This window comes from Melospiza melodia, chromosome 4 (assembly GCF_035770615.1).
Source record: "Melospiza melodia melodia isolate bMelMel2 chromosome 4, bMelMel2.pri, whole genome shotgun sequence".
In the NCBI taxonomy this organism is placed as follows: domain Eukaryota; kingdom Metazoa; phylum Chordata; class Aves; order Passeriformes; family Passerellidae; genus Melospiza; species Melospiza melodia.
In genome coordinates, this window is record NC_086197.1 from 20,890,207 (window position 1) to 20,908,992 (window position 18,786).

The following is an 18,786-nucleotide window of genomic DNA, read 5'->3' on the forward strand; positions in this document are numbered from 1 at the left end:
TTGACATTCTGTTTAATGCTCTTTATTTTTGTTAACCTGTAATTACTTCAATGAATACTGAACATAAAAAAGTATGTCTTTGTTAGAGAAGATGCCCCCCCCCTTGATTTTAATTAAGGTGTAGGATTTCACAGTGCAGATATCTGAGGCCTATTAGAACTGCTCTGATACTATTAAGTGAGACCAGATTTCACTTCCATGGTATTTCCAAGGTTACCTCATTTCCCCTCAAACCAAACCCCAGCTTAGGGCAAAATGTTTTAGTTGGGCTGTACTTGGAAGAAAAAGGTGCACCTTGGTTCACTTGAAGGTTACCTCTAATGGAAAAGCTCCAGCTCTGTCTCCAGTGCAAGAACTCAACACTTTGTGTAGATCAACTTCCTTGATGAGGGGAGTTTGGAGTTTGCAGCAATTTGAACAAAATAGCTACATTACATACATTTCTGAGCCAGTGAAATGTGCACACAGCACTCAGGGCTGGCTGAGTCTGCAGTGTGCTTTGAAGGGTGGCTTAGGAAAGATGGCACTTTGTGGTCCCACATGTATTGCCTCTCAACAGCTCCTGGATTGAGTTTACTCAGTTTCCAAGGAAAATTATGCTTAATTCTACATAATGCTTCTCCAAGCAATTTCAATCTAAAAGTTTTAAGTCAAGTCAACCTCCTTGTGACCCCCATATCATAACTCTTAAAGCATGACAAACATGAGCAGGCAGCTCCAGGGTAAGAGTATGGTTTCAGGGCAACAGGGCAAGTTCTCTACCAGTATAAATCAGTATAAATCAATATAAATCAATATTGCTTGCCTACTTTGAGTGGAGGCATTCCCACGTAGAGCAGCTGTGGACACAGCTAAATGAAGAGCCATTCTACGAGTGGGAAGAGAAGGAACTGCCTCACGGGTGACAGAGAACCAAAGGAGGACTGAAGTCCCCCTGTCCACCCCATGCTGCTTCAGACAGCAATAAAAAGGTAGTGTGGTTATTGCTAGGACAGGACTGCAAACAGAGCCTGAGAGCAGAGAATGTCTTGAACAGTATTTCATTGTCCCACGGCCAATTTCAGAGTAAAACCACAGACTAATGTGAAGATTTCACAATGCAGACATTTGACAAAGAAAGGATATTTCTTCTGGTGTAACGTTTGGACCCCGACACCAATTCAACATATTTCCCAATGACAAAAAATCTTGTAAACCACAAAACACAAGGATTACAGAAGTTAAAGATAGAAGAAGAAACCCACAAAGCAGAAATATTAAGGCCACCTGTGCACTAGTGAAATGTGCAGTTGCCACAGTCAAAGAGGATATATCCCTCATTAACATTACATATAATAAATCACACACATATGTAGAATAGACACTTCATCTTATTCTAGAGAAGTGGAACCAGAAAAATTAAAATAAGCTAAAGCTTTTGTGGCCAGTCTACAGTAAAAAGCTCTAGCTTGAACCCTAGCAGCTCTTAGCAGCCTAAGTCAACACAACAGCAGATGGAAAAGAGGTTCCCATGTAGATCCCTATCCAAGCCAGGACAGGACTCTGAGATGAATGCTTCCAAGGAGAAGGGGAGAAAAAGAAAACATCAAAGGACAAGTTGCCAAGGTTATAACCTGAGACCTAACATCAGCCAGAGAGGTTTATTTAACCTTTCAGGTGCTCATTAGTGTCAAGCCCTCGTGGCAGCCTCCATGCTGTCTCTCCATCCTGCAGCTGGCTGAACGTGGAGCTATATCCCATCCTAATGAGCCACAAGGAGGGTGATGTGCGTCACTGGCTTCTGCTTCAATCTTGGCAATCTCAGCGCAAAAGCCTTGCAACATCTTCTGATTCTCCTGACATTTAATTAGCTGGTGTCATTTTGATGCCATAGCCTGTCTCATCAGGATGATAACTACAAAACAACATGTGGAGCATAAAAGTTCCATGAAAAGTTTCAGGTCTGGCAGCCAAGCTTATGAGTCCCCTGACAGTCACGGTTCCTGGGACTGGTTCCCATTAGCTCTTTGTTTTGGCACTGCTATCAGCAAGAGCTTCTCTGTTAAGGACAGAGAAATGAAAAAAACACCCAAAAACTGCAAAGCTCAGCGTAGCCTTGCAAAAAATGACATCCTTTAGCTTGAAAAATTGTACCTGTCCTGCAGAAAGAGAGCATCCTCACTGCACAAACTCACACCTATTCATCCTGAAGGACAGGTTTATCCTACAGTATAGAGTCCATCATCTTCTGGCCTCAAAAGGCAGTTCTATTTATTTAATTGTGTATAATGTTTTTCTCCATTTGTCATCTGGTACTTGGGAGGACAACCTCCAACACCACCTACCAACTGCTTTTTGTCCACATCAGCCTCAAAATTTGACAATGGTCATTGCTACACAAAATGTGAGCCATCTACACCATCTACAGCGGTCTTTTTTCCAAAATCCTAGTCTCATACATGAAAACTTTTATTTTTTTGAGCGTGTACCAGTTAGAGATGTGTAAAAACTCAAATGAACCAAGACTTGTTTTTCCAAGTATTTCCTTCACAAAACAGAATCAACTGAAAATCTTTTGTCATCAGAACCTAGGCACAAGCTAATGTTTTGTAAAGACAGACATGCAACTACCTGAGGCAGAGGATGAGCAGAAAGAACTCCACAAGACTTAAAAATTTACTGAACCATTGTGATCCCCAGACCAAAGCTCATCTGGAGGATCCTTGCCTGAGCTCAAAGCTGCTTCCCAATTGGATGAGCTTATCTTTTAAAGCAAAATGCTCTGGGAACTCACAGCTCTGACAGGGAGATTTCTTTTAGGCAAATGTTATGGCCCAGTAATGGCAACACCACTATCAAGGGTGAAGGTGTTCTTGCAAGACTTTTCCACTTGTCTTCTGCTAATCTTATTTCCAGGGTATAACCATGATTTCAGCTACAATTTCAGCCAGTTCATGCCCACTGCAGACTACTGGTCTGTAACTGCTCCCACCAGTTCCCCATCATAAACAGCATTTCAGGTGCTTCTTTGCTGTGTCTTAGAGAAGGTGCTTGCCAATGCACATTACTGAGCACCTAATTTCTGCCTTCCTCAGCAACATTTCTTTTTAAAAAGTCAAATTTCACCCTGATTTTACACCTGACCACAGTCACACTCATGCAGGACAGTGTTTGGTTCAGAAAGCTTTGGAGGAGTCACCTGCAGTGATCCTATTCCACATTTGGAGGCCCACATTTACAGTGTTACTTCTTGTTTCCACACACATTAAACCATGGAAGATCTGCACCCATCATAAGCAACACCTTGGCATGGAATCCCTTCACCTGGCTTGAATTATATTCAGGTCAAGACAAATGGATGAGTATAAGAATCCACATCTACCTTTTAGTGTAGATTTTAATAACTGTCTTTTATTTTATACATGCACACACATACTCAAGGGAAAAATAAGGATGAAGATCTAAGTGAATCTGTCTAAAAGTTAAAATACAGCAAAGAGGAGGAAATCCAGGAACTGCTCCAAAGTACAACACCAAAAATAATCACTCACAAAAAAATCCCTAAGCCCTACAATACCTCCCTCACACACACAAACATATTTGCACCCATTACCTTCTTGCCTCAGCAATCCATAAAAGTAGCAGCACAGGAAAGTTTATTTGAAAAACACACATTAGCATGTCTCTAAAAGACTTCTGAAGTACTAATGTGCTCAGTGATTATGCACTACCCAACAAATGCCAACTTTCCCCGTTAGCAAAGAGGCTGGGAGAGAGTGAGCATAGGAGGGAGGCCAGCATGGCAGTCAGAGCAAAGCACTGGGGATCAAACAAGAAAGCTTCCTTCCCATGACAGCTCTGACTTGCTCTCTGTGCCTGCTTCTGCCTTGGTGACTTTATCTGCGACACCAGCTAGCACCACCTACTTAAAAAGGGGCAAATGAAATTAATGAGAGCTTTTAACTGCTCCAAAATCTTGTAAAAAGTAAGATTAATTCTTTAAAAGTTTCTGAAACAATTATTATTGCCATTTCTTTGTTCTGCTGGAGCATGTGAGAGTTCAAGAACTATGCAGCAGTAGGCACAGTACTGATGTGGAAAGTAAAGGTGGTCCCAGTCCTGGGTGTACTCAAGTCTGACGAAAGCTACAGAAACACAGACTACAGAGAAAGCCACAGAAACAAAAAGCTTTGCGCTTCTTAGGATTTTCCCTATTTGGATAGCTAATTTTTTAAAAACTGTCTTTATTTTATCCTTAATGAATGTATCATATCCAAGTCTCATTATCAAACCTCTCCTATTTCACATGTCAAAAATAGTAACTTTTAAAAAATAGCTGGTAGTGTATGCCTACTCCCAAACTATAAATCCATGCCATCAATTATTGCCATTTTAATTGCCCAGTTAGCAAATACCCTTCATCTGTCTACACTATTAAGCAGTGAAGTACACATGGCAGTAAGACATTAGTTTGATAATGCTTGCCAAGTTTGATAAAAAAAATCTTGATTCTGTTATTAATATACTAACAAATATATAAGGCTGAGAGATTTATTTTGCTCAGCCCATCTAAAACTAGCACCAGAGAGGAAGATGTGTGTCCTTAGCAGCACCTGCAGTGAGAACCTTACAGTTCACAGCAGATTTTTCCTTGGTTTATTTTAAGAACTTATAAATGGAAGGACACTTCCAACTGTGTTAGTCTATTAGAATATAACCTGGTTCAAATTTGTCTTCGCTGCACTGATATCAGACAGTGATAATTCTTCTAACTTTATGGGGTGAGGAAATATTATTCGTTAAGTCTTGGTGGCACCAGATAATTGTATAAATATAAGCAGTTTACTTGGTTGGGATTTAAATAATATTTTAGCTTAATCTCATTGAAAAAAAAAACAACCAAACAAACAACCTTCTATTTACCTGGAAGTGACAGAGGTATCGTGGAGTTCCAAGACTTGTGGTCCCTCTCCAACAGGGCATTTAAGCAGAAACTTAAAAATGAGAAAATTCTGCTAGCCTGAGAGCACAGAACGTGCATCAGGAAAGGGGTGACAGGCTGTGTCAGCAGCCCTCCACTCCTGCCACAGCCTTGGGAACCAGGCAGAGTTTATGAGGCATTGGAAATCTGAAAGTTTTGTTACAGTTTGCTCTCTTACTCCCTTACTCCCCGCTGACTCACATCCTTCCAGACCAAGGACATCTCTGCACAGCAGCATGGCAGAGGAAAGTGCACTCTTGCCATGCTGCAAGCTGACAAAAAGCTATGCAACTTATTTCACATTCTTGTGACCCTCATGAATAAAGCCTCTGCTGAAAGGTACAGTGGATTAGCTTGGGCTCCATGCCTTACTTAGACAGTTTGCATGAGCTGAAAAACACAAATACTCCAAGTATTTTTTGTTAACAGAAGTGCACACACACACATATATATATATACTCATATATATGTATGTATATATACACATGTATATATTTATGTATATACATACACACACACATATGTATGCATATGTGTGTATTATATATATATATATGTAAATGTGCATACAGACTACAGGAGCCTCTAGTTATAAGCACTGCCTTATCTTGCTTCACAGTATCACAAAGGGATCCTGAACCTCATGGAAACACTGCCAGTGAAGTACTGTGTTTTAGTTTACAAACTTCTGAAGCACTTTGTTATGACTAACAGGCAGCCAGCTCAAGCAGTGATCTGAAAAGCCAGAGGATTTCTTTAGCTTTTTCTAATTTTTTTCTCTGTGTAACCATTTAAAACCTTGATTCTCCTACACTAATGGTCCTGCAGATAAGGACAAGAATGAAACTTTTTTTTGTGCTTCTGTGTCAAAAGCTTTGGTAATTTCCTACAGGGACACCACATCAAGATGAAGTCTCTTTGAGGACAGCCTTACTAACTTTACAAAACAAAGTGTGATCAGCTCTAACACAATCTCTTAAGAGAGCAGCAGCAGAAATACCATACCTATTGACTGAGGCTGCAAGAGAAGTGGTACAAGGGATGATGGCCCTGTCCATAACACACCTCTGGCACTCACCTGAGACTACTGCAAGGAAATAGCAAGGTCAAGGCTTGGCTCTGAGCATGACATTTGAACCAGGGAAAGAAAGCATAATCTCCTCTATGGATTCTCAAGAGAATTGTGAGCCCTTTCTACCTACCAATAGCAGGCTTATTTTTCCAGGATGTGACCTAAAGCACCCGCTCGTGTCACTGCTCCACAAGCAGCTGTAGAGGAGCTGGGTCTGGAAGGAGCCCAAAACCAGGCTGCAGCTCAGGGCAGCTCCTCGTGGACAGCTCAGTTCTGCTTTCTCCCCGTGGCCCTCCCTTCTCCCCTCTGCTCAAGGAGGAGCAGGACAAGAGAGGAGCAGCAGAGCCCAGACAGCCCGGGGGCAGTGCAGGGGAAGCAGCAGAGCCACGGCACGTGGCACACCAGAGGAAGATGAAGAAATAAGGGAAAGAGAGGACAAAGAACCATGTGGAGGATGTGTGATCACTGGCATGACACAGTGCTGTACCCACACACCTCTGTGTGTGCACCATGTGCACATTTAGGGCAGGGGCTGGGAGGCTGTAAGCAAGATTTACTAACAGAAATCTCAGCCTTGCTTGTGACACATGCACAACTTTCTATGCTCTGTGGGTCGAACATTTACAAGAATGCCTCTTGCTTCTGGTAAAATCAACCACAGGAAGGGCAAGGAAGGATGTAGTGGTGGCAAAATGCAGAACCCAGCTTTGCCCTGAAGAGCGCAACGACAAAAACTGAAAGTCGGAGCTCTCCAAAATAAACTGTCTGTGTTTGAGGGCTGGAACAGCAAAAAGGGGAACTCTGAGTCTTGATTCTGCTATTACAGAGGGACCAAAAAGCTGTAACTGGAGCAAGCGGTCACCAGGAAGTGCAAGGAAAGTGACTGAAGAGCCACAGTGGTTGTAGAAAAAAGGTAAGAAGGATGAAGTGCCACAGCAAAGAAATATTATGTAAATCAGGTCAGCTAAGCCAAGCAGAAGGCCCAGGCACCAAAAAGCCACTCTGACAGCAAAGTAGAGGGTGTTTGGAGACTGAAGCCAGCAAAGGAACCCAGCAACAATGGCCTTACTGAGGAGGGTCCATGCTTGTATCCTGCCCATCCCAGGGCAAGCAAAAAGGGCACACATGGAAAGAGTTTGGGGTCAAAGATTAGCAGCTCTGTGCCAAGAATTGTAGCACTTCATTAGCAGAGGACACAGAAAGGCCCCAAATTGCCTGTCCTTGCACTGGTTTGTTTTGATATGGGGCTTGACATGGGTGCAAATCTATTGTAAACACATGTACTATCTTACAGAAATGCAAGAAAAAGAAAACATTTTTTTTCTTTTTTTTTCTTTTTTTTTCTTTTTTTTTTTTTTTTGTAAAAAAGATGGATATTTTTACAGCATACACAGCCAATCATGACATTTAATTTTACAGAACAGGAAGGAGCTCAGTAAGTTGCTGTAAAAATATCCACCCTTATGCAACCAAAACAGCAGCTATGGATCAGGAATAGCTGTGGAGTGGCACCGTGGACCTCTCCAGCACTGCAGATATGAACCTAGGGACAGAGCTTAACCTACACCTCAGGCAGCTGGTGCATCCCTGGCAGTGACCTCTTGTGTAAAATGACCCCATCAGCCACTTCATTATAGCTTTAGGCCCATATTCCACTCCCCCAAACCATATTTTCCATGTCATAGACCCTGTTAAGTAATTTAACACAAACTGTAGGCAGAACACAGAAAATACCAACATTTCAATTTGGCAGGCATTTAAATTTTCATTATAAGCATTCAGACAAGGAGTAAATTCAGACAAGGTAAGGAGCTGCAGATGCTTTCTAAAAATACTGTCATCTCTGATGGGTATCTTATGTACAGCCCCACACACAGCACAAGAGTAGAACATGGTCAACCCCACCACTACCAACATAATAACAATACCTACTTATTTAAATGTTCTGTGAGCACACCAGCATAACTCAGGAACTGTTTTTCTGCATTCCTTGCTTGAAAAAAATATTGCATAACACTACTGTAACTATAGATTGTATTCTTTTCTTTTTTTTCCACCAAGTATTTAATTCCTAACAACACTTAATAAACATAAGGAATGAGGAACACTCCCTATCCCCATCTGTTTATTTCTTCTTAGGGAAAAACATTTTTTTAAATTTGGCCCTTATATGAAATACCAAATGCTGTAATTTATGATATAACCAAGAAGTTTGTGGTCCTTATTCTTTCAATTACAAAAAACTTTTCATTACTCTGAACGTAATTGAAAGATAAACTATTTTTGACACCAGTTGCTCTGAAGAATAAACAGCTTATTAAATAAGAACCTCCAGTGTACATTCTACCTTTACCAGCAGAGAAGTAAAAGTGATCAGAAAAAGCCTGAGGGCACTACAGCACTACAGTAATTTGAAAGGAGAAAGCAGTGAAAAGGCCCAATTATTCTTATTGGCAAAGTAATATTTCTAAAATAATAGGAATCTTCTGAAATCAAGTTCAGTTGGTATCACAACTGAAGGAACTATTTAAAAGACACCAGTAATGGTAACACAATTTATGATTTGACTGATGTAAATGAGCTGTTAATGTTAAAAGAAGACAGAGCTAAGCAGATAGTCACAGTTCTGCTCTACATTGCTATTTCACACAAATAACAATTTGTGTGAAATTTCTCCTCAGTGTGAGGACCAACATATTCAGGATCACCCTCCCCTTGGACAAGGAATGGCTCTCAAGGTTGGTTCTCAAGACTGAGGGATTCCTTACCACAAGAGACTCTTGGTAAGTGGTTAAGAGCATGCTAAACTCTGAATTCTTGGCTAAATGACATAATGAATTGATCATGTGCAGATAAACCTTCAGCCAAACTGCTGGGAAAAGCTGGGATTAAGACTGGATCCAGCTGCACCTAAACTCACATCTGAGAAGGAGTTTAGAATGCAAAGGGATCCTTCCTTAACATCATGACTCAACAGGAGGGTCTCCCTGACAGTGTGGGCTACCAAACTTTGGTTTTTATCAATAAACACATTGTTACTTCTGTCTCACCCCTCAAGTGCATGACTCCATCTGTAACAATGTGGAGTCTAACCACGTAAAGATTTTCTGGAAGCTGTCACAAAACAAGTAAGACATACCTGATGTGCCAAAATATAGATATTATGGCCAACATCTTTTGGGGAGATGCCATCATCTCCATTCTCCTCCTCGTGGTCACATTCCAGACCTTGGTTGTAGGCATTCTTCATCACATCCACCTGCAACACAAACCCAGCCAAGGAGAGATGAAATAAATGTGGTTCTTGGGGAAAAACCACACTGTGTTTGAACACAGCCACTCTGCTCAGCTCCAGCCTGCATGAGTGCCCTGCAGTTCCGCAAGAAGAGCGAGCAGCCTGAGAAACACTTTCTGAATAAAGACAAGCTTGAAGGATTTATGAAGTTCCAAACCACTACATTTTTCATCAGCAACCATGAGAAAGGAAGAGGAATGATGAGCCTTTGTGAGCAGGTATTTTCACAAATGCTTCTAAAGACTGGTCTAGATATGGCAGGCACTGTTGCGCGGCACTTAAAGAGTGCACCCATGATCTTCTGGCCAGAGCAGGCAGCAACACAATTTCACAGGAAAAACCACACCTAAACCAAAAGGGAAAGGAAGATCTGGGCAGGGATCTGCTGGGGAAATTTCAAATATTCAAAAGCCTCTTAGAGGACCACCATAGGGTTCCCCACACAATACCCTAGGGATGGCCTCATCCTGCTGAGATGCCACCTCAGTGGTGATTCCCTGAAACCAGCAGGCACAGGGCTCTGCCTAAGGACAGGGAAGATGTTCCCAGATTCTTCCCTAGAATCCCTCAAGAACTCCCAGATCTCTCAGTCTCTGTTGTTATGCAATCAAGTGATATTGGAAATTACTCCCCCAGATTTCCAACCCATTTAAAGTTGCTGGAGACCTCCATAAACATCAGTGTTGTTCCAAAACATAGCAACAACTGCTTGGAACTCTCTTTTTCATGAGACATAAATAAATAACATGCATGTATATTAAACATATTATATGTCCACACACACATTTCTGTTAGCACTGCTTCACAAACTGTACAAGCTTAATTTGCCAGCCCCTGACAAACTGCACTTGAAGACAGTCTACCAGAATATGATAATTTAGTTAGGAAACAATTAAAGAAAAGTGCTTGGAACGGATAAAAATAATGAAGTCGTAAAGACTGAAATCATGCATGCTTGATCCTTTTAAAGTAATTTTGTGAATTAGTACTATCCTGATACATTGTGCCACCATACGCTGCCAACACTTCTCAGCTTAGATACAGATCATTTTTAAAATGTTTTAATGACAGATTTTTTTTCAGCCAAAAGATTTATGAATATTCACAAGTTTTCTCACCAGTTCTCTTGGTCTCATGTTGAAAAGGATTCTTTCCGCATTCTCACTGTCTTGCCTGCTTTCCATAATAGCCAGCAAAAGCTTGGAGGCATTGTTCTGGAGATACAAAACCAAATTAATGCAAATTTTAAATCTCTTTCATGGATTAATGACCCTTGCATTTGTTTTAATTGAGATTATGAGGACCACTTTTTAGTGGAGAAGATTTTCAACCACTTGCATCTTTTATTTTACTGACATATTTAATAGCTTTTTTTTAGTGTCAGCATACTGTAACACTAACTCTGCATGCTATATTGGAAAGAAAATTTTAAACACTGAAAAATATTTTACTTAAATACAGAGTGTTGCTGCAGACTGTGCATACAAAATTAAATTCCATGTCCTTTCCTTATTTCCCACCTAGCAATTTTTGCCTTGGCTCTCTGTTAAAACAAGACTCAACAGAGGTAATTACAAAACATATTACACAGAAGGTTTTATCATTCAGGCAGGTTTCCTTCCCCTTTGGTTTTCATGAAGTCCAACTGGTTATTATTTGAAAGGCTGCAAAACAACCTGTTTTCATGCACTCCTGAGATTTTGTTTCACTACTAAATATTCCTGGGGGAATATATAAAGACAACCTTTGCTTTGTCAGCTGGCTGCTCTTCCCCAAGGCTCAGGATTACACAGCATGAGCTTTAGCTGTAGTAGCCCAGTGGTGGTGCCTCAGAGACCTGCCTGCCTCCCAGCTAAATCAGCTGTGGTGAAGTGGAGAGGAAGAATGGTTCTGGAGCTTTGGCTGCTTTCTGGCAGAGCAGGGTTGCCTTGGCTGACATGTCACAGCATCCCCATCATTCCCTGTTACAGACTGAGCTGTTGGAACACCTGGAAGCAGGAGACAGTCCCCAGGGAAGAGGTAGGGGCCAGGAAAATTGCCAACCCACCCTACAGCTTCATTCTCAGCTGCTGATTGCCATTATCAACAATTCCAGCTGAAATTTCTCCAGTGAGGGTGTGCCTCAGACAACTGGCATGGGCAGTTTCAGAGGAAAAAGGGCAAAAAGAAAGATGTTATTCCCTACATGTTTAAACAACTTGTGTTTTAAGCAGCCTTTGTATCCCCAAGTTTTGATAACAGACCTAAAAATATGGAGCACTAGAGGCCAATAGAACAATCACATGAGTTGTAGTCTCCCAGTCAAACTTGTCCAACTCAGAAGCATTTATTATTATTATTATTATTATTATTATTATTTTTTTTATTTTTATTTTATTATTTTATTATTTTATTATTTTATTATTACATTACAATTTGAGTACTATAGAGCACAAACACACTCATTTCACAGCTAAAAGCCCACAGGGGTTATTCTTTGTGGGCACAGAATCACAAAACTGTGCAGAGTGGATCATAAAACCACACACTAAAGGCTGTCCTCTGGACTAAGATTCCAGCAGTCCAGCCCCTGCTCAAAGCAGCTTGCTCAGGGCTGTGTTAGGATGAGCATTAAACACCTCTGACTGGAGGTAAATGGAAGGAGAACAGATTAGAATGAAGAGTTGCATGTAACTGGGGAATTAGAAACTTCTGGGAGAAGAGACTGGGAGTGAGACAGAAGCCAGGAGAGAAGCCTGGGCTTGCCAACACAGGAATGAGATAAGGACACAGAAAAAGAGATGGGAAGAAAAGACCTAACTGGGACTGGCTCAAGGAGAACAGCACTCCATATGAGTTTTGCCATGTCCCTTTCCTTTTGCTCATAAATCAAATCAGGACCATCCATGGGAAAGGTCCAATCAGACTCTCTACCTTGCAACCAACACTGCAGAAGTTGAATGCGCACAGTGAACAGGGGGAGGGAGAGGACAGCATTTTGATGAGGATTCCTGACAGGATGCTGCTCTAAAAAGCAGGATGCTTCCTTTTCTGCTGCAGATTTCCCTTACAGTGATGGCCAAAGCAGTAGTGGCAGGATCTCAAACAGAGGAGGAGGGAAGGGGCCATGCCAGGCTCCCAGGTAGCTTGGTAAGGAAAGGGAGGAAACAGGAGGAGGGCATCAGTCCCCTCACTCATGGCTGAGGAGGACTTTGAAGCTCTTTGCCAGTGCAGACAACCCTGGGGACGGACAGAAGCCTGCTGCAGTTTCCAGGGAGCTGGGAAACGTAGAGGATAGGTAGGACTCTGTGTCATCAACCATCAGCTTCTTGCTACTGACTCAGCAGAAGTGCCTTGCCATGGCATAGAATTACAGCAGGCATTTGTGATGGCTATTTGGCTACTTATTCCTCACTTTTTGAATATTTGGAGAGCCTAGGATCTTTCCCAAACATCAGTGAGGAAAAGACATCCATCACTTGGAAAACACAGCACGAAGTTCATAACACATAAGTACAGTGAAAAATCAGTTTCCAGGTGCTAAAAAACAGTGCAGCTCAAAGCACTTCTACTCTTCATTTCACTTTTACCTGGGCTCCCATCTCATCTCCTGATAAAAATTTTGGAAAAGCAAATTAATGAGTGAAGCAGCTAGATACAGCTATGAGGGAAAAAAAGAAGACACGTGTCTTAGACTCTCTGTACTCTTAGACTGACAATGTCTCCTCATCCTGTCACAGATGTGGCAAATATTGAGCTCTTCCTGTGTGCCAGGGCTTACACACCGGTCAGTAAGGAAGGCCAGGGTGTCACACTTGAAATAAAAAGAAGCAGAATTGAACACTGGCCATCTCTGCATTCAGTAAACACTGTCTGCTCTGCTCACTAAATGATTCAGGAGTCCACTGGAAAATATAATCCATGAAGATGTAATTAAATGCCACATCAAAAACTAAGTGCAAAACAAGCTAAACTAAGATGGCATGGGAAAATATAACTCTGCACTGCCTTTCCTGTGGTTGGAGGGTGTAAGTTCAACATATAATGCTCCCTGAACACAGTGCCTGAGCTTGTTTGTAAGTGTAAATGTATAGGCCTGCATACTTTGAATTCTGTATTTTCAGTGCAAAATTTATGTATTTGCAACTTCAAAGTTGCCTATGAACACTGACAGTTGAACATTGCTTGGTAAATTCATTGCTTTATTACTTCAATGTGTGCCACTCAAAATCAAAACCAGCAGCTTCTTAATTTGGATCCAATTCTTGAGATCACATCTTGCAACGTGTCCAGATCCAGTACAAGAGTGATATGGACATAATGGAATGGGTCTAGCAAAAAGCCATAAAAACCATGAAGGGAATGGAGCATTTTTCATATTAGAAGCCACTGAAAGTTGTAACTGTTCTGTCTGGAGTACAGATGGCTTAGATGGATCTTATATATATATAAATACTTGGTGGGAGCAAATGCAGAAGAGGCTGCCAGACCCCTCTCAGGAGTGTCCAGTGAGAGAGCAAGAGACAAAATAAAACACCCATGAAATTCTATCTAAACATCAGAGAACACTTTTATACTGTGAGAGGGATCAGACAGTGGGATAGGCTGCCCAAAATGGTTGTGGACCTCCAGCTGTGGAGATATTCAGCTGCACATGATCCTGAGAAACCTCTAGCTGATCCTGCTTGAGCAGAGGGCTTCGACAAGTTGACCTCAAGACATCCCTGCTAAAGCAAATGACTCTGTGATTCTGCAAAATCTGAATCATTTCCACAGTCTGACCCTCTGCTATATTCACCATGATTTTTGCTAATTGAGCGAGTCTGAGCACAGCCAGCCTCCTGTGAGCAGGTCCTTGCAGAGGTGTCTCTGTGTTTGGTCACTACACAGAAAAGCTGTTCTACAAGCATGTGTTAGCCTCATGGCAATGGCAACTCAAAATGGCACTGGAGTGAATGCAGATACATCTTTACAGAGACTGAATTTGGACTTCAAAAGAACTGCCTGCATGTTCAAAGTTAAATGTCTGCCTAAGTGTTTTGCTAGAGGGGGGCCTGAATTACATTGCCATTCAAAAAAGTAATTACAGTTATTAAAATCATATGTAAGGCACTGTTGATTCAATGTTTCATTGTACATGATATATAGCTATATTAATTATTTTATTAGACATGTATAACATTGCCAATATGATGCAATGCAGCTACCACAAAGTATTTGCTGGTTTGGGGAGGAAACAGACCATCTGCAATGGAAATACTTAATTTGGGAGGCAAGAAAAGGCAATAACCCAGGGCTCCTCCTGGACAGATTCTACCCTGCTTGGCAGACAGTGCAGCTGCAGAGCTCCCCTCTGCATGCACTGGCACACAGACAGGAGAAACTTATCTACCAGCCTGTCCAACCCTCCCCAGAACACAGAACAAAATTACATTAAAAGTCCTCCCTCTCTAGGCTTTGCCCTCACACTCTACACTTTGTGCTTCCCCTCAGAGGACACTCAGAAGGGAAATAAGGTACAACTTACTTGAACCTTGTTTTCAACTTTATTTGACACTGCAGGTCACCTGATGTATTGTTCTTTTTCACAGCATTTCCTTCTCAAATAATTTTTAAGAGTTCGGTATTTAGAGAGCATGGCTGACTTGCTGCATGCTGTACAGTGTGGCTGTTTATCAATCTTGAGAGATTTTGCATCCACAATACAGACTTCTCGTGCTACCTGTGTCATGCCTGATTGATAGGATTTAAAAAAAAAAATCCTATCAATCAGGATTTTTGAGATGTTTGAGACACAGTCCCAAACACAGCAGTGGGTCAAAAGGCCTGTGGCAGAGGGCTTGATAAGGATTCAGAAGCTGAGATGAACTCATTTGCAAGATTTTTTTTTTCAAAGGCTTCTGAGGATACTGTGCTATGGTAAGATTAAGTACATGTCAGGCTGCCTAGAGCTCTCCCATAGGTATGTCTTCTGTTGCTGCCCAAATTCAAATAAACAAATTTCCATATACCGTACCTTGAGTTGAAGCACCAAGTCCATGCAGTATTTGCCAAGAGGGTTTATGTCATTCAAGATGAGAGCAATTATAATATCAATCCCATTAGACTCATGGGTGGCTATGCATGTCTGCAAAACAAGAGAAGAGAAGGGAATGGGGCAGGGGCAGAAGGGAGGGGAGGAGTGGGAAAAAGAGGGAGATGATACAGCCAGAGGGAGGGAGAGAATATATACATCAGCAAATTTCCAAAAGAAGGACCCAGAACTTAAAACACCTTGCAAGAGCAATGAAACCTTCAGTCAGAGCAGAACAGCCTGAAAACACACCACAAGAAGTGCTGGGGGAGACTTGTGTGTACAGAACTAACCCAAACACTGCCAGTAGTGAAATACCCAACTGGAAAAAAAGTGGTGCAAGCTAAAATCTGCTCCCAGAGAATCCTGCAGGGCTTGGCACCAAGCGGCACAACTTGCAGACAGCAGCCCTCAGGAGCACTGCCAGACTCAGCTGAGCACATGCCAGCCTCAGACATAAAAGAGAAGCTTGACTGCAAGCACAACCAAATTTGCACGCTCAGATTCTTCATTTGCCCTCAGCAGCCAGCATTAATATTGCTGTTGCAGTACAAAATGTTCATGGAAATCAAAGTTTTTTCCATGAACCTGGACATGTCCTGTAAAGAACAGTATTTCTGGATATGGAATTTAAAACTGTATTTGTGAGCAGTGGTACTTCCCAAATGCCTTTGCAGCTGGAGTTCTGGACCTTCTAGGACTTGTGCAGAACAGCCAGTTATACAAGAGCCTATGGCACTTTTTCCTCTGGCAGGTTTATGGGACAATAGGAAAGGAAAAGACAAGAGAGAGGGGGAAAAATGAAAATGTGAGAGTGTGGGGCATTTGCCCCTGAAATATATTGAATTAGAATTGCAGTTGGTGTAAACAAGTGCAACTCAAATCCTGAGTAACTTCCCAGCAGATAGGTCAAAGTAATAAAGTTTAATTCATCATTCCCTTCCATATCAGTGTTCCTCCAGTGCTTCTCACATAACTTTGTTGGAAAACATGTTAACTTGTAACATTTTTTGATCTCCAGTCCTGTAGCTATACTTTTTTACAGTTGTTTTTCCCATCCCCAAGTGGTTTAAATATTACTGCTCAAAATTTATCCACTAAAGGACTTCTGTTTGTTTTTAAAATATTAAGTAAAGGCAGCTGATTACCAGCAATGGCAGTAATAGCACTTTACATTCCATTGGAGCACATTAATGAAGAAGCATTAATATTGCATGTATTTCTTCAGCTATTTCTAGCATAGAGAACAGATTGCTTCTGTCATTTGCTCACCACAATTTTCCCACTGCACAGCTGTGTGACTTCTAAAGGCTGCAGTGAGGAAGGCACAGAAGATCAGAAGCATGGTCTTTAGTGTCATCCATTTCACTACTGATCCATAACTAAAGATGCTAGGTGGTATGGCAGGAGGGTAAGTTAAACCTTGTGGCAGTTATGTGAAATAAGGAAAGTAAGTGTTAGCAAGATGTACAAACACCAGCAAAAGCAAAATGTGTGAAAATGAAACACACTGAAACACAAACAGTCTCTTTGCAATGCATTTCCAAAACTCTGACTCCAAATCCAGTCTCACAAAGTGAGGCTTAAGCCATGGACACAGCAACATAAAACATGAAACTCCCTCCAAAAGGTCTGCAAATTCTCAGAGGAAGAAGAGGTACTACAGGAAGAGTCTGTTTTGAGCTCTGACTTAAAAGGGTTGCTCAGGCCTCAGGAAAGCTTGAAGCATGTTAAGACTAGTCATAGCAGCTCCAAGTGAATTTATGTTATCAGGAATCCTCAAAGGTTTGTGATAAGCAGCCAGACAGCAACATTCAGGTACAGCCTTCTGCACCCAGAAGTTCTTGAGCTTACCTGGTTTTCATGGCATGGCCCCTGGCAGTATTCTGTCAAGCTTTCCAGGGTCTGGTTGACAAGAGCCACGTTCCTCTCGTTGATGTAAAGCCCCAGCAAGCCCAGCCCACCTGTGGTGCTCCCACAGATGCAGTCCAAGAACTGAAGGGTCTCACAAACGAGGTTGTAATTTGTTTTATTGTTTTGATGTCTTAAGAAATTCTGGTGGGTGGAGGAAAGGAACACAAAACAAAACAAAACAAAACAAAAAAACCAAAACAAAACAAAACAAAAAAGGAAGAGAGTCAAGGCAAACAAAGTATTTTAGTATTTTTTCATGAAAATGTTAAAGGATAAAACTTATAACCATATGACTACTGTGTCTCAGGTACTGAAGTACACTGCACTACTATAGAAAATATAATAGGCCTTCATGCAGCAATTGAGAACTATTACCTGATTAAATCATGGAGCAGAGAAGGCTTAGGAAACTGAACTTGGCAAACATCTGCACTGGCCTTAAATGTCTTTTATACATCCTGCAGACCTCCTCCCAGTCACCCATCACAGCCCTTCTCTTGGAAGCTGTTGCCCCACAGCCAAGCAGGTCTGGTGGCACATTGTGGAGCTCAGCTCAAACCACCCCAACCACAGCTGGAAGCGGAGGAACCACTCCTGGCCACGGCACTGATGTATATTGGCAGAAAATACATTTTGCAGAGGTTGCTATGGGGACAGTAATTTCTACCAAAAGAACTGACAGCAGGGACACACAGAGCATCTTAAAGCCTTCAGCTGTGATACTCTGGGAAAGGGGCAGTACCCACAAACTTCTGTGCTCTTCAAATCTGTGGTAAGTAATTACCAACTATGCACAGGAACCTTACTAACAGGGACATTTAGACCCTGCTCAGTTCCACGAGGCTGTGCTGAGATCCCCAAGCAATTCTGAGGATATAAACATGCACTCCTCCAACACAGAACCCAAATGGTTCTTGGAAAGGGTTCTTTTATCCCTTGGACCCAACATTTCAGACAGCCCTATTCTGTCACAGGGGCCAGGCACAAGTGTGTTTTTCTCCCCTTATGAAGCTGCAGCCCCTCTAACATCACCCCTATAAAAGCTCAGCTCAAAACACTTTACCTGGAGCTCTCGGTTGTGGTTCTCACACAGCAGCTGAAGAAACCTCAGTATTGGCTGCATGATTGCAATGGCAGGGCTCATGATTGCTTCTTCTGCAGACTTCTCTTCTGCATTTGCAGCATCTGCCGCTGAGCCCATCAGGTCTATTTCTGGGTCCATTTCTCTTCTGTACACAGAGTAAGCCTTGGAGGTTGCAGAGGATGCTTCTGTTAACTGTCCTTTCATTCCCTCCTTCAGATGCAGAGTTGAATCCTTAACTGAAAAGAAGATAATTTTCCTTCATTTTTGAAAGTCTTTCTCCCCATTTGATTAAACAATAAGAAAACAATAATAATGAATGCAACTTTTCCTTTGTTGGTGTCTAACTCTTCAAAGACCTCTAGGCAACTCACAAAGAATATCAAAGCAACATTCATGCAGGGATAGCACG

At 41.8% G+C, this 18,786-nt stretch overlaps 1 protein-coding gene across 2 annotated transcripts in view; it reads right to left on the reverse strand.

The window, feature by feature from the left end:
• ITPR2 (inositol 1,4,5-trisphosphate receptor type 2) overlaps positions 1 to 18,786 on the reverse strand; it is a 243,686-nt gene that overhangs the window by 55,614 nt on the left and 169,286 nt on the right. For both annotated transcript variants that reach the window (XM_063154180.1, XM_063154179.1), the window contains 5 exons: positions 18,357 to 18,613; positions 17,234 to 17,434; positions 15,323 to 15,433; positions 10,446 to 10,541; positions 9,172 to 9,291 (listed from right to left, as the gene is read on the reverse strand). In XM_063154180.1, the coding sequence (XP_063010250.1) occupies positions 9,172 to 9,291; positions 10,446 to 10,541; positions 15,323 to 15,433; positions 17,234 to 17,434; positions 18,357 to 18,613 (785 nt within the window). The remainder of the gene's footprint in view (positions 1 to 9,171; positions 9,292 to 10,445; positions 10,542 to 15,322; positions 15,434 to 17,233; positions 17,435 to 18,356; positions 18,614 to 18,786) is intronic.